Source organism: Rhinichthys klamathensis, unplaced genomic scaffold (genome assembly GCF_029890125.1).
Source record: "Rhinichthys klamathensis goyatoka isolate OS25496 unplaced genomic scaffold, OSU_Roscu_1.1 h1tg000191l_1, whole genome shotgun sequence".
Classification (NCBI taxonomy): Eukaryota; Metazoa; Chordata; class Actinopteri; order Cypriniformes; family Leuciscidae; genus Rhinichthys; species Rhinichthys klamathensis.
The window spans coordinates 7,706,087-7,727,862 of NW_026606717.1; the positions used below are offsets into that span (position 1 = coordinate 7,706,087).

At 40.7% G+C, this 21,776-nt stretch overlaps 1 protein-coding gene across 1 annotated transcript; it reads right to left on the minus strand.

Moving 5' to 3' along the window:
• Positions 1-513: 513 nt before the first annotated feature.
• Positions 514-18,330, minus strand: rbm41 (RNA binding motif protein 41). Its single transcript, XM_056262334.1, has 7 exons — positions 18,210-18,330; positions 17,449-17,565; positions 15,490-15,691; positions 15,162-15,366; positions 14,598-15,082; positions 1,915-2,062; positions 514-695 (listed from the first exon to the last, which is right to left on the minus strand). Exons 1-7 carry the CDS (start codon positions 18,215-18,217, stop codon positions 514-516), a joined length of 1,347 nt encoding a protein of 448 aa, XP_056118309.1. The 5' UTR covers positions 18,218-18,330.
• Between the last annotated feature and the right edge of the window lie 3,446 nt (positions 18,331-21,776).

Below are 21,776 nucleotides of genomic sequence, written 5' to 3' on the forward strand. Positions count from 1 at the left end.
GCCTGTGCGTTACGCATTTATGCTAAGGTGATGTTGTCATATAAACAAGTGATTTACAGTAAAAGCACTCCAACTGAAACTCGACTGCATTGATTTTAACTTCATTTTAATGTGTAACTATTTGGGAAAGATAGCATAGCAAACAAGGCACTGATTGGTTCTTTTGCGGAGTTCTGTACTTGCAGGGTTCATTGACTGCGAGCACAACCTTGCATATATGTTAGAGAAGCAAAAGTAAAACATCTACACATAGCCACAGCAGATAGCAGAATCTAGATCTAGTGTCACTCACTCTGCTTCTGCTGGTGACTGTTGGAGAACTGTTCATTTTGTGTTTATGGTGACTTTAGTAATGGAGAAAGAGTGGCATCTGCTGATCAACAAAAGAATTACAATTATACTTTGAGACGTTTGTTTTGGGATTTATTTAAGAGATTTACAATGTGACCTTATTTCCAAATAAACAGCATATACAATAATTTATTATTTACAAAAACAGAATGAAAAAGCCACTTAAATACATTTAGGGGGTTTCTCATTGCAGGACTGTTCATCTTTTTGTATTGAAGAAGGGGTGTTGTCAGTCTGTGCATCAGTCTCTTTATTTCTCTCTCTGCCAAACTCAATGATCAGAGGCTTTTCAAGCAGCTTGTAGCCATTTAACAAGTCTAGAGCAGCTTGGGCGCTTTTGACATCTGTGAAACACAGAAGGCAGTTAATCCAGATGTTACATTGCATACTGTACCAGCAAACTGTATACTTATGTGCCCAGATGCATTATATGAAGTTTTGCATTAAAGGGATAGTTCACCCAAAAATGAAATTTCTGCCATCATTTTATTCACCCTCAAGTTGTTTCAAACCTGTATGAATTTTTTTCTCACTTCAACCACTAGCTGTCAATATTAGAGGTCGACCGATAGTGGATTTTACCGATAACCATAACTAGGTTGGACCGCACTAGCCGATAACCGATTAATCAACCGATAATTTTTAAAATGGATTCCGAATGAAAACAAACATAAATAAAATAGTGCTGAACTTTATTACAAAAATTGAAAACAGTACTGAACCATGAAAATGTACTGTACTTATTGTATATAAAAAATATTAATATATAATTTTACCTTGATCATTCATGTTAGTTCATGGTGCATTAACTAATGTTAAGAGATACGACATTAAAATGTAAAAACATATTGAAATTAACAATGAACAATACTTTTATCAATGTTACAGATGGACACAAGTGTTTCATATAAATCCAAAAAGTCATGCTTACAGATGGCCATCTTTAAAAATCTACACAAAGACCATAGCATTGAAATTAGACACATATATGTATACTTTCATAATTTATTTGCCTCTATTTTAGAACACTTGATTATCTAATCAAATTAACAAAATATGTATTACAGTGACGATTTAAAAAAAAAAAGAACTGAAATTGAATGTGTTTCTGATTTGTTTATATGCGTCATGTGTTTGTATGTTCATATTTGTTTATTGTTTATATGCTGCATGACAATACAGTTTACTTTCTCATGACAAGCTTTAAATAACTTTGCTGCATTACAAATGCATAAAAGCGATCAGCCGGACATAAACTAATGCAAATAGATGGTAACAATCGTGACATTAAACATTTGGGTCAGACGCTCGAGGTACTGCTAATGTTTAGTATCCTCTCAGCCAAACATACTGCTATTTTTTCTCTACTAATGCTGCATCTAGTCAACAAATGAATACATTTATAATAATATGAAAAGGTTCAAGCAATCAGTTATCAGTGTCTATTAATCGGCAAAACTGATAAATCGGCCGACTTATAGTCTATATTACATACTGCACCTTTAAGCCTGTATGGTAGTTCGTTTTGGGAAATAATATAGCACAATGGAGTCTTTCTCTTACCAGAGAGTGTAATGAAAGCCTGGCCCTTGAGTCGGCCAGTCAGCAGGCGGTACAGAATGGGCTGTTTGTCGTCCTTCTGAAACCTTGAAAAAAGAGAAACCAGCTGAGCCACGGTTGCCCGTGGACTCATGTTCTTCACACACAGGACCTACACACACAAGAGAGAGACACAAATGTACGCTGATGTATAGAAACATCTTTGCATACACACTACCATTCAAAAGTCTGGGGTCAGTAAGCATGTTTTTTTTAAGCAAGGATGCATTAAATTGATCAAATGTGGCAGTGGAGACTTTTTACATTGTTATAAATATTTTACATTGCTATAAATATTTCTATTTCAAATAAATGGTGTTCCCTTTTGAGAGGTCTCTCCTATTGCGTAAGTAGCTTACGCTATGGGAAAAACTCCTTTTCTTGAGAAATACTGAAGTCTTTATGTAAAACGCATTGCAGCTGCACAGCAGACGAGGCGAGGCAGCTCGGTCATTGGCTGTGCTGCGGCAACTTGCTCGAACCAATGACGGGGCGACTCTGAACGCGCGACCAATGAGGGCGCTTCGAGCCCACCAAGATGGGCGTGGCCAAGGGCTATATATTGGGCGCCCTGTCCTGAGAGTTCTTTTAGATTTAATCTCCTTCAGCAAAGACCCTCTCTTCGCTGGATCCTCTGGATTTCTGGAGTCTTTTCGCCGCCGTCGACAAGCCTACAGCAGGACTGCTAAGAGGACGCCGGCGCCTTCAGCCGCCTTCGAACGCCTTCTGCTAAGCCATCCGGCGCGCATCATCACATATCCTTTTACAAGCAAGTGTTTCAACTAAAAGAGCAAATTTTCAAATTTTAATTTTCAAAATTTACACTATTCAACTAAAAGAGCAAATTAAGGCGTTGTTTCAAATGCCTTCCTGCGCCTCGTGTCGAGGCCTTCTTCCGGACGGGGACCGTCACATCATTTGCGCTCGCTGCCTGGGTCCGGACCACGCAGAAGCTGCTCTTACTCGAGGCGGATGCCCCGAGTGTGACTCCCTGAGCCTCACCGAGTTGCGCGCTCGTTTCGCCACTTTCGCCGTGAACGAGCCCGCCACCACCATGCTGCCGTCCCCTCTGTTTGAGCCGCGCAAGAAGCGCCGCTCACAGAGGCCGCCAGAGCACGCGGATTGTAGTGACGTCACGCCGGGCCAGTCACGCCGGTGGTGCTTCACCACCACCCGAGGACTCCCCGCGCCAGTCCAGTTCACGCAGGCGAACCAGCACCCCTGCAACAGAGCGATGGGTCTCGTCTCGTTTGGCGCGTCAGGGGACGACGACGAGAAGGATGACAGCCTTTCTATCGACGCTGCATCCGACGACTGGCCGGGCTCGGCCGTCGACGTTAGCAGGCACGAGCATGGGCACCAGCCAGTGTTGTTTTTGGCAGCCCTTTTAGTTTTAGTCTTAGTCTTTTGGACGAAAATGCTTTTTAGTTTTAGTCACATTTTAGTCACTTAAAAACTTCATAGTTTTAGTCAAGTTTTAGTCGACGAAAACAAAAAAAGGTTTTAGTCAAGTTTTAGTCGCCGAAAACGCAAAAAGGTTTTAATCAAGTTTTAGTCAATTTTAGTAAAAAATAAAAAATAAATAGTCTTTAAAAAATAGAGAAAATAAAATGCGGCTGTGTCAAAATTGGTATCAAGTTAAAAAATAGAAAAGAAATAAAAGTGCCACTTTGCAATCTGTTAAAAAAAGAAAAGAATAGAAATCCATTTGGCAAGACAGGTCTATTTATCCCTGCATTAGTGGCTGCAATGAGCCTGTTTTGAATTGCACAATTTCACAGTATGCACCTTTGTTCCGATCAGAGCATGTGAGCGGAGAGCGCATTTATGAATATTCCTCCGCTCGCTCATTCAGCTCAGGGTCGCGCGCTCAACACAGAATGGCCTGCTGGTTCGAGAATATGTGGAATAAGAGCTGCCTCCGACTAAAGTTTGTATTCTAGTCGACTAGTAGTTCTTCATTTAAGCCATTAGTGGACAAATCGCCCCTTTATATTAATTTAATTACTTAAATAGGCTATACGGGATATTGAGCGTTATAGCCGCACTCAAGCGCACGACCGCACGCATAAAGCTTGCCACAAAGAACCGGCAAAAGTAATGATTATGAATGTGTAAAAAAATAGCAAGGAGACATTTAATTGCTTATTAATAAACTGGTGTTTTCGGTGTCACTGCAAAGATGAATTTGACAATGCGGACTCGCCATGAACGAATAAAGATAAAAAGGCATAAAACGGAAAATTTCCTCCCGTTTTGGAGGAGACCTGTCACGGCAGTGGGGCGCGCCCCACACTTTGAGAACCGCTGGATCATATTGAAACTGAAAGTATGTCCATAAATCATCTCGTCGTTTCCGACCACCAAGCCCGTTTATTGGCTTCGCCGCCATGGTCCTTCGAAGATGTGTGGTGAGTGACTAGCCGCAGCCGCAGAACTATTCGCTATTAAGCTGTGTTGTTGTGTGGAATCTGGTGCGCGCGCGGCATGGGTACCCAAAACAATGATAGGAAGCGGCAGCATTGCTGATACTTTTTTAGCTCAAGACAGATTTCACGCAAAATAGGCAGAAATGACATGCATTGTGAACGTCAGACTTATAGCCATTTTCGTTCCGTCTCGTCTTGTCAACGAAAACTCGAAAACGTCTCGTCATGTTTTAGTCACCTTAGAGCCATTTTTAGCTAGTCATCGTCGCGTTATCATCATAAAAAATAAGTGCGTCAACGAAATCATTTCGTTATCGTCATCGTTGACGAAAACAACATTGGCACCAGCATGGACTCAGAGATCATCCACATCCTGTCCAAGGCCGTGGAAGACCTCGGGCTCAATTGGTCTTCTCCGGAAGAGCCCGCCCGCAGTCGACTGGACGAGTGGTTCTTGCAGGGGCGCCTGCCTTTCTTTCCGGAAGTTCACGACGAACTCATGAAGTCGTGGAAATCCCCGCACTCTGCTCGCCTGAAGCCTTCTTTCTCTTCGTCGCTCTCCTCTGTGGACGGCGCGAAAGAAAGAGGCTACGAGGGAACTCCGCCCCTCGAGGAGGCTGTGGCCAACCACCTGTGCCCACCCTCCACCGCTGGATGGAAAGCCAAGCTTCTCATCCGTCGAAGCCCTGCCGATCTACCTCAGCTCTCGCCGGTCGCGCATACGTCGCCGCCGGCCAAGCTGCGTCAGCGTTTCACTCTATGGCTGTTCTCAAGGTTTTTCAGGCCAAACTTCTCCGCACCATGGACGAGTCTGGACCTGAACCTGAGGCTTTCAAGGACCAGCGCAGCGCCACCGACATAGCCCTGCGAGCAACAAAGGCCACCGCCCAATCCATCGGCCGTGCCATGGCTAACCTGACTGTCCTTGAGCGCCATCTGTGGCTGACGCTAACAGAAATGAAGGACGCGGATAAGGCGCCGTTCCTCGACGCGCCTATCTTCCCAAGAGCCCTGTTCGGACCAGCGGTGAAAGGGTTCGCTGAGCGCTTCAGCGAAGCTCAGAAGGCTTCACAGGCAATGCTTCACTTCCTGCCTAAGCGCTCCAGCTCGTCGCAGAGCCGCCAAAAGCCGCCTCAGCAGCAACGAGTCAGGACGACACCCCCCGTCTCTCAGTCTAGACCTGAAACTGACACTCGACGCCGCTCGCGGTCCGCCAATAGATAGCAACCGCCTGAGCGACGGGGACCTCGGCCCAAGATTGTGCTGAACCCGGAGCCTCGTCTTTCTAGCCATAGGGAGAGAAAGAGAGAGTGCGTGTCTCGCAAAAGCCGGACCACTCTCTCCAAAAGGTTTAAAGCATTACCCAGTCCCCTTACAGGCAGCTGAAAATGCCTGTACAGCAGCCAATGGGTCAGCCGCAGAGCTCGCTCACCTGCAGACAAACGCCGTTTTAACGGCGACACACAGGAATCACATAAAAGAGTCATTTTCTGCCTGTGTCACTAAGGAGTCACGTGTCCACACTAAAGTGCGCATTCCCACATATCAATACTGTCCAAACGGTGCCAAATACTTCCCCAGCTCAAGCTGGACGCTAGGGCTGTTCGATTCCGGACTTTTTAGAATCGATTCCGATTCCTGTTTCTGGAATCGAAAAGAATCGATTCCAAGATTCCAAGAATTTTTAATACCAACACCGTGTCTAACATTGTTGCGTCTTACCGTTCCACACAACAAGAAACTCTCTACATCGGGCATGACAAAGCCCCCGTTGCAAATCCAGTTGTCCTTCCTATTAGACTATTGCGAGTGCTGCTTGGTCATAAATATAACGAGGCATTTACTTCCATGCATGAAAACGGGTCTGGGGTGAAATAGGTTAGAAGGATATTACTAGGGGGTATTACTTACTGCTCCCCCGGAAGAAAACTTTAAATATTCCATATTTTAAAGCATCAATCTGATGCATTTTGAGATGCATTTTTTGCAAACCTTCAGCGATGGGTCAAAAATATTATGGCCTCCGTAGCGTTATAGCTAATAATGTTCCACTGGAGCGTTCTCTCCTGCTGTGTTCAACGACTCGTCAACTTTACCAGCGCAGTTAAAAAAATAAATCAAGTAGAATTTCTATAACTCTAGTGTTGAACTGATAATCACTCTTTTGTGTGTTAAACACAATCTAATTAATACAGACAACTTCATTATAGCTAAAGAAAAACAACAAATCAAAAAAAAAAATATGATCAACCTATGACAAAAATTATATTATACTAGATTAATGGATACCTCAGTAAAATTTAGTCTAGAAAAACAATAATTGTATAAAATCTGAACATTTAGTAAAAAAAAAAAAAAATTTAGTGGGGAACAAATAAGAGACAATAAATCTGGTAAACCGGTAATCTGGTAAACCGTTACACATTGCATTGTTGTAAAATATACATTCATGAAAAATAAGATACAAATTAATTATATATATATATATATATATATGGTTAAGACATTTTTTAAATGTATAGCACAGCTGTTTAATGAGGCAGCAACATATGATAGAGAGGACAGAACAGAACAAAAAAGGCTATTAATAATCTTTCATTGCGCAAAAAGTAGCCTATGATGATATGACTATGAAAGATTCCAATACAGTGCGGCATTTTATTTTTAATTTTATGCGAAACCATATAGCTTTATCTACAGATCAAGTATAATAATAGTAACATTGAATCATCTTGGAGAGAGTTTTATCGTTGACTGTCGTAACCGAACGCGACGCGCTGTTTGAACGCTGGAGAATGACTGACAAGGAAAAGTTTACGTGAACTTGAATTTAATTACTTAAATATTCATTTCTATCTCACATTATACTATAGTATGGCTTCATATATTATTTTTGTGAACGGCCATAAGATGTTTTATAATTGGGGATGTTATTTTGCTAAATTTATCGCAAATTTGGCATTTACATTTTTTTGTCTAATCTCACGTAGCGCCAGACTTGACCTTGGAGGCATTCTTCGTCGCGTGAGTGTGATTGATTTTTGTCGATTGATTTCATAAATCAGATTTATTACTTGTCCTAAATTACAACGAGTAAGATCAAACCCCGCCAAGCAACCGATTCTAAAGATTTCATTGGGTCAGTCATTGCACTGATTGCCAACACAATGCTGAAATAATCATCCTTCCCGGCCTAAACCATACTCTGTGTCACGACTGGATCCATTTATTTAGTCTGAACTTTATTTATTTACAGGTGACGTGATTGTGTTGACAAATGAAATCGGTTACAGGCCGCGGTTTGTGTTTAAAAAAAAATCTTACAGGAAGAGTCGATACCCCTTAATGGAATCGATTCCAACCTTTGGAATCTTTCTTTTTGGAATCGATTCCCAGCCCTACTGGACGCCCCATAAATGTAGATCGTGTGCCTACTGTCATCTATGCACCACTACACATAAGCACTGTTCCCACTACATATAAACACTTCCCCAGTAAAAGCGGGAAATACTATAAAGGCAGCGCGCGTGCCTGCTGTCATGCACGCACCCCTACACACAAACACTATATACATGGCCAAAAAAACCCCGCCACGAGCGGGAAGCTTTATGAAAGTGGTGCGCATACCTACTACAGTTTATGCACCCCCACCCATAAGCACTGTCCATGCGGTTTCAAACATTTCTCCAGCTCATGCTGCGAGCAGTACAGATGCAGCGCGCGTGCCTGTAATCTCACACGCACCCCTGCACTCGGCACTCAACAAAGTTGCTCAGCGCGCGCCCGCGCCTCTGAGAGCTGTAAGCTCAGTGTCAACGCAAGGCGATTTGTCACGCATACGTCACTGCGACACGTCCCCAGCCAGTATACAGCCCATATCGGTGCGAGCGAAAGCTTGGGAAAATATCCCCGACATGCCGAAATGGGTTTTGAACATAATAAAACACGGTTACTCGCTTCAATTCGCTCGCAGACCACCCCGCTTTTCAGTGGTGGTCGAGACGAAAGTGAGAAAAGATGTTTCACATGTTCTACGCACCGATGTGCTCAAACTGATAGAAAAGGTGCTATAGAAACTGTTCCTCCCTCTATGAGCGAGGCGGGTTTTTACAGCCGCTATTTTCTCGTCCCGAAGAAGGATGGTGGCCTCCGCCCCATCCTAGATCTCTGACATCTGAACAAAGTTCTAATGACCCGCTCGTTCAGAATGTTAACAAACATATCCTCGCGCAAGTTCGCCCTGGGGATTGGTTTCTATCAGCGGATCTGAAAGACGCTTACTTTCACATTCCAATAGCGCCTCATCACAGGCCATTTCTGAGATTCGCTTTCGAAGGACAGTCATACCAGTACACAGTACTACCATTCGGCCTATCATTGGCCCCCCGTACATTCACGAAATGTATGGATGCAGCACTTTCCCTCCTGAGACAGCGGGGAGTGCGAATACTGAATTATCTCGGCGATGGGCTAATCCTAGCACAATCAGAGAGTCAGTTAATAACATACAGATCTTGGATTATCAGCCATCTAGAATGCCTGGGTCTAAGAATCAATTTTGCGAAGAGCATGCTATCCCCCAGCCAGAATATTTATTTTCTGGGAATAGTGCTAGACTCAGTGCAGATGACGGCGCACCTCTCATCAGAGCTTTTGGAGGCAGGCCGCACCCCCTCCACGCTCAAAGTGTATGTGGCTGCCATAGCGGCATCACACGATCCTGTGGAAGAACGCACACTAGTGAAAAACGACCTAGTTGTTCGTTTCCTGAGAGGCGCCAGGAGGATGAATCCTCCACGCCCCCCCTCAGTGCCGATCTGGGACCTGGCCACGGTCCTGGACGCACTCAAGAGTGCCCCATTCGAACCTCTCCGAACCGTGCACCTTAAACAGCTCTCGCTCAAAACTGCGCTCTAGCTGGCACTCGCCTCAGTCAAGAGAGTGGGCGACCTGCACGCGCTGTCATCAAGCGCTGCCTGCCTGGAATTTGGACCTAACGACAGCAGAGTTGTCCTTTTAGTCCAGGCAAAGTAGCGTTTGACGACAGACTAATTGTAAAATAATTTTTTGCTGCATAGATCATTTCTATAAGGTGTCCAGAACAACATACTAAAAGTCCTAAGAAATCCTAGTTGAGGAAATATGTTTAATTCTCATCAATCTGAGATGTGTGCCAATAAGGCCAGACAACAATACACCCCAATGGGGCTATTTTTTTCCTTTACTCCTATCAAAATGAAACTTTACACAATGAAAGTATCCATGAAAAGTAATTTTTTTTGTATTACAAGTTTCTTTGAAAATGAATTTTAATATGCAAATGAGCTATACACTAATCGAATATGCCCAAAATACACCCACAAATAGACTTAATTTTTTCCTTTATTTCTACCACCATAAAACTTTACAAAGTAAAAGTATACATGAAAAGTAACTTTTTGTATTTCAAGTTTCTTTTGAAATGAATTTGAATATGCACATGAGCTCCACATGTCCTAATTTGCATAGGCAGAAACACCCTTCATATGTATGACAAATCGGCCCAATCTTCATCCAATCATCCTACTGCCAATGGGTGATGGCAATGCTGCTTTTAGACTGGCCTCTAACCTGAAAACTGCCTGGCTTGGTAGTACCTGCCAGGGGTATAACCCCCGCCGGTATAGTCTTCAGTAGTGATGGGCGATACCACTTATTTTGTTTTCGATACGATACCAATACGATACCTTTAAACTGAACTTTTAAATTTGAAAATTTCTTAAATTATCAAATTACAAAGATTAAAATGGGTAATGATACCCATTAAACATTATATTTGAAAGGCATTTTAACATTCAATATGCCTTAATTGGAATTTATTAGATTATATTTTTATTTACACATGGTTAAAATGTTTACTTGTAGTGGTAACCATGGAAATCTACAAAATATTACAGGGCTATTTGAACTATGGTCACTGTAATGTTCATTTCCATAAGGAATGCTTTCTATGATTGATTGGTTCTGACTTGCAGCATTTGCGTGTGTTCAGTTCAGATAAGCAGGGAAGTGGTTCTACTACACAATTATTCACTAACATAGGTTATTCATCCAATATGCATTCATTATGCATATTGTACGCATTAGATTTCTTGTCAAATAAACAAAATCACTGGTAAAAAAAAAAAAACCCTGTAGTATCGATATTTTTATTTGAGTATCAATACTTTCGATTCTCGACACCAGTATCGATATATATCGATACTTTGTATCGATACGCCCATCACTAGTCTTCAGGGTCACAGAGGCACACAAGCTTCAGGGGAGGGTTGGGTGTTTTTTATTTTATGTTTTCTTTTATTATTTTTTTTATCCAGTCTGGATCCTCGACCCCTTCTCTGTCGCTCTTGGTTCTGCCACCCCCTATATCAGTTCCTGGTTTGTTCTTTCCCTCTTGGTCATATTCATCTGATAAATCAGGCAACTGTGAGTTTGTGCAGCTAGTACCATGACATTCTCCGCAAATGGCAGTGCAAGGGAGTCCATGTTTTTTGCATGTGCATCTCTTTGTGCCGCAGTCTTTCTTGCAACTACAGCGGACTACATCTTGTATTTCTGGTGGTGCCGCAGGCTGACCGGTCATTATTGGCATAAATCTCCCATCCAAAACATGCCACCCCCAGTCTTTTGGGTGCATACGTTCACTTCCCCCTTTCCACTCCATCATTTGGTAAAAGACCCGAAGACTATGGAAGTTTGCAGCTGTTGACGTTGGAGGGAGAGTTTGAGGTTCCACTGGAGATGAGTTCTGAGTTACTTTATCACAGAATCACCTGTATATGCATAGGTTAACTTACTGAATGGACATGAATGTGCTAGTTATTTGGCCCCTGTTTTTTCTACTTATGACTTTATGGCTTCTTGGCCATAAGTCAATTAGGCCTAGTGTTGAGCTCATTTGCATATTTAAAATAGATTTTTCCAAGAAACTAACTACATACATTTTTATTTTACAAGATACAAACGTGTAAAACAAAAATGTTACTTTTCATGTATACTTTCACTGTGCGAGGTTTGATTGTAATAGGAGTAAAGGAAAAAATAAGTCCATTAGGGTGTATTTTGAGCATATTCGATTAGTGTATAGCTCATTTGCATAATAAAATTCATTTTCAAAGAAACTTGTAATACAAAATGTGTTACTTTTCATGGATACTTTCATTGTATACAGTTTTATTTTGATAGGAGTAAAGGAAAAAAAATAGCCCCATTGACGTGTATTGATGTCTGGCCTTATTGGCACACATCTCGGATTGATGAAAATTAAACATTTCCTCAACTAGGATTTCTTAGGACTTTTAGTATGTTGTTCTGGACACCTTACAGAAATTATCTATGCTGAAAAAAATTATTTTACAATTAGTTCTATTTGTGGCTCCAAAATGAGTTACTTTCCTAAAGTGCTCTCCACACCCTTCAGAGCACAGGTTATATCTCTGGCTGCGCTATCGTCTCCAGCAGCAGACTGATCTCATGAAATGGCGTATGTATGACACGCCAATTCGTATTTCCATTTTTGGCGTGCTATCAACACGCATAATCGCTTTTCAGCGTGTTTATCAACGCCTTTGACTTAACGTTATATTACTGTATTATATATATATAAATATATGACCTACCCCAACCCGTCCCTAAACCTACCCGTCACTGGGGTTAATACCATTTATGAGTCTTCTCCTACCATCCTAGGAAAAGAAATATCGCTCCACAGATGTAGATATAGATTTTGCTTTGTTTCGCTCGGACATTTAACGGCGTACACATACACGCGGAATCACTCGGACATTTAACGGCGTAGACATACACGCAAAAGATTTCGGCGTGGACATACACGCGGATAGTTCAAAATGCGTATAGATAACACGCCACTTGACTTGAAAGTGGCGTGTATGTTTATGCAAAGTCATGATGTCATGTTGCCAGCAGACGAAAGCGACGCTAATTTACTCTGCCCAGTCAGGGCGCTCAGAGTATATTTGGAACATTCTGCCCTGTTCAGACAGACGGAACAATTATTTGTATGCTTTGGCGGCCGCACTAAAGGTCTCGCTGTTTCAAAGCAGAGAATATCGCGCTGGATAGTTGATGCTATAGCGCTGGCTTATGAAGCCAAGGGCCTTCAATGCCCCTTAGGCGTCAGAGCTCACTCCACGAGGGGTATGGCCTCCTCGTTGGCGTGGTCGAGTGGGATACCTATTGAAAATAGGTATCCCAGCGGCAGGCTGGGCCTCACCGTCAACATTTATCAGGTTTTATAACCTACAGGTCCCCTCATTGCATTCCAACATACTATCAGCCTGATTGTAGTATAAACTGGAGTGTGTGTATGCTGAGCATTATCTCCTCCCTTATAAAGTCCGTCTCTGACTGACTTAGAGGGTTTTTTATGCATATCAGTACATATGTGCTTGTGTTTTTACCACTGGGCGCCCCGTCGCGGGCCGCTCTACATTGTCCCATTATAAAGTTTGCCGTTGGCCGGCTCGTTGGGTAATTACTTTGCTTTTACGGCTCAGGCATCTGCCTCTGGCTATATAGAGCGAAGTCAGCACGCACGGCGTTTTACATGGTGTTCCCATAGCGTAAGCTACTTACGGAATAGGAGAGACCTCTCGAAAGGGAACGACTCGGTTACTAACGTAACCTCGGTTCCCTGAGAGGAGGGAACGAGTATTGCGTAAGCTGCCGTGCTTGTGCTTGGTCAGTTCGCTTCAGTTGATTGAACCTAAAAGAACTCAGTCTCAGGACGGGGCGCCCAATATATTGCCCTTGGCCACGCCCATCTTGGCGGGCTCTGACGCGTGCGGGCGCGAAGCGCGCTCATTGGTCGCGCGTTCAGAGTCGCCCCGTCATTGGTTCGAGCAAGTTGCCGCAGCACAGCCAATGACCGAGCTGCCTCGCCTCGTCTGCTGTGCAGCTGCAATACGTTTTACATAAAGACTTCAGTATTTCTCGAGAAAAGGAGTTTTTCCCATAGCGTAAGCTACTTACGCAATACTCGTTCCCTCCTCTCAGGGAACCGAGGTTACGTTATGGCGCTTTTCCACTGCTGGTACGGCTCGGTTCGGCTCGGTACGGTTCGACTCGGCGCGGAACGGTTCGGCTCGCTTCGCTTTTCCACTGCGTGGTACGACTCGACTCGGTACGGCACGGTTCGGTTCGCTTTAGCTCGGTTGCTTTTCCACCGCAGTTAGTACCCCTTCAAAGTGGGTGGGACTGATCGTTATTTTGTCCCTACACTATTTGTAGGTCCGGTGATAGCTCTCGCTGGATCCGCTCCTCGGCAACCAACGAGAGGAACGTCTGCACCTCGTCCACTGACCACGATTCAGCCATTTCTTTTTAAAGTTTAAAAAACAGATGCTACCGCGTTGGCTGTTGTCTACTGGTTATTTAAATCTAGCGGGTTTAGTGTCCAATGATGCTGGTAGTGACGATTCTGTCTGACCAATCAGTGATCTGCAGTGTTTTTACGTCACATTTTAGTACCGGTACGATACGCTTGGAACCTCAACAGACCAGGTACCATTTAAAGCGAGCCGAAGCGAGCCGTACCGTACCATGCAGTGGAAAAGCACCACAAGTGAGCCGAACCGTACCGTACTATGCAGTGGAAAAGCGCCAAAGCGTGCCGTACCGAACCGAACCGTACCGTACTATGCAGTGGAAAAGCGCCATTAGTAACCGAGTCGTTCTTGAACTTTCAATTCATCAAAGAATCCTGAGGTTTTTTTTTTTTAATCACAGTTTCCATAAAAAATTAAGGAGCACAACTGTTTTCAACTTTGATAATAATAAGAAATGTTTCTTGAGCTTCAAATCAGAATATTAGAATAATTTCTGAAGGATCATGTGACACTGAAGACTGGAGTAATGATGCTGATTTGAATTAATATTAAAATAGAAAACGGTAAGTTTAAATTGTAGTAACATTTCACAATATTACTGTTTTACTGTATTTTTGATCAAATAAATGCATCCTTGGTGAGTATAAGAGCTTTAGTCCAAAAACATTAAAAAAATTCTTACCAACCCCAAACATTTGAATATAATATAATACAGCCCACCTTTTAAATGATATTCTAATAAATTATAAAGATTTCTTACTAATTCATTATTCCTTTCGTAAAGATTTTGTAACATTTCTAAAGCAGGCATGTTGCTATTATCCACACTTACGTTGGATGGATTTCCTCTCAGGTAGTTCTTAAATCGGGGAATATTCCGTATATCCTCTTCCGTCTCACGATTGTTCTTGATCTCTTCACCTGAAATTTCCTCAATCCTTCCACTTACTGTAACGGGCCCATCATGCCCTTGGATGAAAGCTGCACTCAGTGAGCCAATGGACTGACTAACTGTCATTTTCATAGTTTTAACTCTTTTTTCATGAGACTGTGGTTGGAGGACAGTGTCCGATTCAGGGCTTGAATCCTGGGATAGGTGTTGCTCTTTGGATGGGCGGGAATCACAGACTGCGCGAGTTGATTGGTCGGTTTTAGAGCTTGATGATTTACATAGGATATTAGAGACAATTTTTGGTTGAGGAAAACACTCTGAAGTACTAGCAACATGTTTGTTCTGGCCTTCAAGAAAGTCTTTATAGAAATGGTCCATTGTGATGGCAGATGTTGCCCCCTGCTGGCTGACCAGTGACTCTTCTTCTGTGAATAGAAAAGACAGCAAAGATTAAAACAAAAAAAGCTCCTATAGGTGCTACTTAGTACTACTATATTCTCTAACCTCGATGGTAAAGGGCAGTGAGGAAACTGCAGCGGTCACTGCCGTGGAAAAGAGCCTTTTCGATCTCCATCTCCCTACGGGAGAGCGGCCGACTGCTCGAGAAACGCTGAGGTCGGGCCAGCAGCTCCGCATGTGCCACCATTTTATCCCGGATGGCCTGTAGGCGCATATTCCTTGCCTCTGGAGCCACACAAACCCCTCTGTCCTGTAAAATAGTGAATTGGGTGACATTGCATTGAGTGACCTACAGCCTTTACATTCCTCACTTTCCTTACAGTTGAAAATCATTCGGTTTAGAATCCACGTAATGTTAAAACTGCGAACAGACCTTCCAAGAGCTCTCCGGCTGGTCCCTGCCTCTCCACAGCTCTATTTCAGCTTCTGTAAGGCCCAACTCTCTTAGAGCGGCCAGTTCCTGATCCCCGTCCTGCAAAGCCTGGAACTGGGACAGACTCCTCACACCGGCTGCCTGTTCCCCAAAAGGCTTGTATACTGCTGCTGGAGCAAAGCATTTCTTCTTAGCGACACACCTACAACAATGATGTGAATGAGGGAATATTTCACATATTATGTAAATACACTTTAAACGAATAATATTAAATATATTATTAATACATTCACAATAATAATTGAAATAATATATTACAATTATAGATTTAATTGAATATAAAATACATGATTTCTTAATAAAAAAAAAACATATTTACAAGTTTATTTAAAAATAAAAACATAAAAAAACAGAGTGCTGCAGGGAGGAAGCCTTTTTTTTAGGCTAAAACCCAGAAACGAGTTCGCATTTAAGCACTTCCGGTTTCCAACGTCCTGATGTCAATGGGTTTTTGGTTTAAATTATGCTTAAAGGGATACTTCACCTCTGGAAAGATGAATGTGTATTTAAAATGGGTCATTTATGTATAAGAAATGTGAAATTATTTTTGAATTTGGAGCTTTCTAGACTGAGAAAAGCCAGAAAATGTATTTTTGGCTTATGTGGATGAAAGACAACTCCTAGAATGCATTTGCTTTGCTGCCCTAGGAGACCACACGTACCGGTAACAGAGCGCAGTAGTTAAACAACAAGTCTAGGCTACTAGTGAGTCTCCGTGATGCCCAAACTTCCGCCCAAAGATCGCCCAAAAAGGTCCAGGATTCGTCTTTTGCGTTCTAAATTCGCCATTCATCATGTTTACTGCGGCGAGCAGGACGAGGCTAGGGCCGCGGGAGAACGGCGCGAGGCCGGTGGCGTGATTACTGATGAGCACCACCTGTGAGACGCACCGGTCTCGTATCTCTCACGGGGAGCGGGAATTTTCTTAGCAATGTTAAAATGCACATCAACCGATCACTTGTTTAGCGCTCATGTAAACACTACATTCAGATTCACCAATCAGAATGAATTCAGTTAGATTGAAACAAAAGGTGTGCATGTAAACAATGAATGGCGACTGCAGAAAGCAAAAGCTGAATCCAGGACATTTTGTACGATCTCGACGGCCGGACATGTCCAGCAAAAACAGGATGCTAACCCCTACTACTCAGCTTTCTCCACAGAACAAGAGCCTGCTAGCTTAGCTTCCAAAAAAAGATGCCTGACACCATGTTGTGTACATACTGTGAGTGAGATCCCACGTGAGATCCCACCCTCTATGGGCGGGTTGAAAACATTCGGGACAGCCCCTACTACTGGCTGTAGTCTTTAGCCTCTGGCCAAAAAATCCTCCGATGACGCAAAATGACAATTTTTGCGTCATCGGAGGATTTTTTCCAGACAAAAAATACATAAGGGGAATATGAGGGTGGAAAGCACGGTAATTTGAAAATACTACAGTTTCCTACTAATACAAAGCTTAATGCTAAATCCTGAAGTATCCCTTTAATGGCGGTGACACTTATGTCATTCGACCGTGGTGTAATTCATTTATAGGCTATGTTTAGCTCTTTACTTCTGGCGATTGTATTTTCAAAATTAATAAAATTTGTGTTCATTTGATAATGTTCATGATGAACAAAACATGCAAGACTTGTAAACGTTTGGTGGTCACAGGGCTTATTTTCTGCGATAATCCATAAAGCCAATGGAAAAATGTTATTGTGTTTTTTTCAGAGGGAACCAGAGTGGTGCTTATTTACAGGTTGGCCTACAAAAAATATGTCATCCCTGCAATGCTCTATTGTTTCCAACTAAATAATCAGACACCACCAATCAAGTCAGTTACTGCTATATATATGTGTGTGTGGACCAAATTAAAATCAATTCTAAAGCCATGCTTAGTTATGAGAAACTGACCGCTCAATGTTTACATCTGTATCCAGTTGCTGTAGCAGCAGATTGTGTAGTTGTCTTTGGCCCTCTGTCTCCTGTTCTTCAGGGATGGGCACATCATCACAGGCGAGACGTGTAACCCTGAAAAATCACAAAACATTTCTGTCAACTGTTTTTCACACCAAATGCAATTACTTTAAACTCTCCCCACCACAAATGCATCCTGATTTGTTTTGCAACTAATTATTCTTGGGGTTTTTTAACCATCATAAAATAAAGATAGTACATAATAACACTATCATGATGCGCACGTAGAATTTAATATTTTATTACAATTACATTATTTTTTATTTAATCCTGTTCATGAGGTAGAAAGCTGAAAATGACCATGTCAAACCCCTTTTTTATTCATTTTTAAATATTTAATATGCTTGATTGATATATATATATATATATATATATATATATATATATATATATATATATATATATGTATATATATATATATGAAGGTTTAGTTGTGAGTTTTAGTTATATTATTTATTTCCTGTCTCAGAAAACGCCAGGTCAACAGATATACGCGTTTTCTCATCATTAACCCTTCACAAATGTATAGCAATCAGCTAGTAATGTGGCTTGCTATATCAGTACAAGAGTTCTCTGCTCATATTTAATATGGCTCTCTGTAGGAATAAGTCCTCATATATTTATCATGATGCGGTAAACGTTCACGTAGTTTCAGACACAAGTTTAACTTGAAAACATAAAAATACCCTTTCGCTTACCGCTTCATGTTTACACCAGTACCACACTTCCTGTTTCAGCAGAAAGGAAACGTCGGTTGAAAGGATCATGGGAAATGTAGTTTTAATCAAAGGACCAGTCGAGCAAATCTCATTCTTCCTCTGCAAATACGTACATCTGTGTCAAGACCTAATGGGATGCAGAACAGTGATGTGGGATCAACTTCATTTAAATGTGGACATATATTGATCATATCAAAGCCAACATCCATAAACCATTTAATTAAAATGCCAACAAAATACGTTTTATTGAACTGCCCATTTGCAGAATGTAGGCTAAGCTGCCAAACTTTTTTTTAATTAATGCTTATATATATATATATATATATATATATATATATATATATATATATATATATATTTATACTCTTATTTATATATTTATACTCTTATTAAGTTTATACTCTTATACTTTACAATTTTCTTATCTAGTACACCACAGGAGGTTTCTGATTGCTGGAATTACTGTGATGAATATGAAACTAAACATTTATAACCACAAGATTATTAATGCATGCCTCGTTTCCCAAACTTTTTTTTTCCATAATTTAAGAAACCAAATATTACATGTTTATACAGTAAAATAAAATTTCTCAACAATTTGTCGTGTATAAAATTTGAAACCTGTCATCACAACCTTTTATTTTTTTTGTATACTGACAATGCCAGAAAATATGAGTTTCTGGCTACAATAAACGAAATTAGGTTAACTTTGTCTAGGTTAAACCAATTTATCCAATTAATACTTATAATAAACATAGACCAATAGGAAATGGCATATGGTTTGCTAAACGTCCTTTTGAATAGAGAACATATTGCTTTAGCTGCTAAAACAGGGTCTGCTTGCATAAACCGCTACAAGTCATCTTTTTTTTTTTTTTTTAAGGCTGTTCATAACTTTTTTTGTGTCAGTAACATAAAAACGTAGATTGGTCTAATTTGATAACAACAAGTAAGACTGTCTGTCCAATGACTAACCGCTAGTGGATCATAGGCTACTAGATCTTAAGACACTGGCTTTACATTAAGGCTATGTAATGTTTATGCAACTGACCCCACTCACTCACTCACTCACTCACTCAGAACCCGTCGTTGTAACTTTAGGCTAATGACGTCACAGCCATGAGCACATTAACATATGATCGCCCACATTCACCCATGGTGAAACCACAAGGAGATTAATATTGTTTCTAAAAAAAAGAAAAAGAAGTTACAACCCGGTGTTATTTGTGTGTGTATCTAGATGTGGGGTAAATCCATCAAACGTTGTGGCATTCCCGGCTGTAGGATCGAGCCCGCGTCTCTGCACAGCCTCCCAAAGGATCCCAACTTCAGAAACGAATGGCTGAAGTTTCTCTTTAACGATATTCCCGATCGTTACAGTCCGACATTAACGATCTGTTCAGCGCATTTCAGTCCGGACTCTTTTGTGAACCTGTCACAGTTTAACGCAGGCTACGCAAGTAAACTCTTATTGAAGGAAGGGAGAGTGCCGACTATATTTGACCCGACACCAAACCCGCAAACCGTAAGTAAGATGTCTTACTCTTTTTTTTTTACATGTGAAGAAGTTGGCTGGTGATAACAGGTGTAATCAGCATACAAAACCCGTACATACACTAACGATAAAACACCTTGTAAAGTGCTTTGCTCCTTATCGCTTCATGTTTCCCATTGTACAAGAACTTCCTGTTTCAAAAGGAAGTGAGAGTACGTGAAGAGGATTATGGGGAATGTGGTTAAAACCAACGGAAAAGGTAAAAGTTCGAGTGATAGCCTAACTGACATGACGATTATATAGAAGCCCTTAATCAATAATAAACATTTTTTTAAAACGAAGAAAAAACCACAACTGACAGGTTTTTGAGACACTATAAGCAATGTTTCAGTGATGTGTTTTTTTGGCCTTGTTGTTTTTCCTATCACATTTGTTGCTATATTTTCTTATTTATTTAAAGTATTTTATGCTGATTTAAAAACAGAGTAGACCTACTAAGTACCCGGTTGAACATTACTTTTAAATACATGCCCATATAGGCTATTATAGAGTATAATTGTATATATAATTTTAATGTTAGTCTTTTTTAGTTTATGCAAACTAGATTTTTGTAGCTTAGATTTCATAAATTGGGGCAGAATGAGTCTGTCTTTTATTTCAAAAGAAAGCGAATAGGAATATGCTGCTGTAAAAAAAAACAAAAAAAAAACAGTACACGTGCGAAACAGTATTCAACAAATAAATTAGCCAGGATATATTTGTGGGGGAAATTCATCAAACAATATAATCCATTCCCTTAGAGGTGATTAGGACCAGCTTAGAGCTTAATAAATATACCATTCCTGTGTAATAATAATAATAAATAAAATTAAAGCTGCAAGCAGCCTTACGGGGCCAAGCCTTCAATGGTTCCATGGGTTCAAAAAGTACTTAAAAATACTTTGCTTTCCAAACTTTAAAAGAAACTTTAATAACCAAAGTATTCTTACTCATTAACTTCTTACCTCACAAAAGAAATGAGATCATCCAGCTGCCGAGGTTCAGTAGTAAAAAAGAGAATGAACTCAAAATAAAGACTTTGCATATAAATGAAACACACGTTGTATTTAATAGGAAGAAAGAATAGTACAATGCGTTTCAGGATGATAAAGAAATTGAAATGACACAACTTTATAAAGTTGTAAGACAAAGGACTTGAACCCACAATCTCTGGGTCATATGCCTGTCACTCATTGAGCCCCTGGAAAGTCATGTGTTTCCATAGATGTAGAAGTTCCATAGTTCAAATGAGAATCAACTCAAAATGAAGATTTAGTATTTAAATGGACAGCATGTTACGTTTAATGAGTTTAGTTGATATTATTGTGATTCACTGTTAGGTGGTTGTCCTGCACCTTTAACAAATAAAGTTAGTCCAAGATGCAGTATATAGATCGATAAAATATTATTTTACAACATTAAGATTAACAGGTTCTTGTAAGAATCTTACAATTCTGGACTTTTGGTACTACTAAGAATATTGAACTGCACTAAAGGAGAGAATGTTTTGTTTTTGCATGTGGGTCCTAAAGTCTGGAGCAGGTTTCCTGATAATATTCACTATTCTGTCAAACATTCCTAGTTTAATTGTAGATTAAACACTTCTCTTTAAACAAGAATTCACGCAATGCATTTTATAATCTTGTAATTTTGTTATATTAGATCTAATACATATTTTTATGTTCTATTTTCAGTTTCTAAATTGTCATGGGCATATTAGATATTAGGTCATTAAGTTAATATTCAGAAAAAATACAAGTACTCCACAGCGACTCTAGGGGTCACTGTTTGACAAATGGAAATTTTGCATGGTGTGTCTTTGATGTAATACAACACTATTAACTAAAGCTTAAAACAATTATTGAACCTGGTCTTTAAACTGTAGAAGTTTGTCAGTTTATAAATCCATTAACACCATATACCTAGCCTCCCTTTGTTCTACTAATGGTCACAATTGTGACCTGACGAATAATCAAGTTTTTTGTATGGATTTTGATATATATTTTTGACGT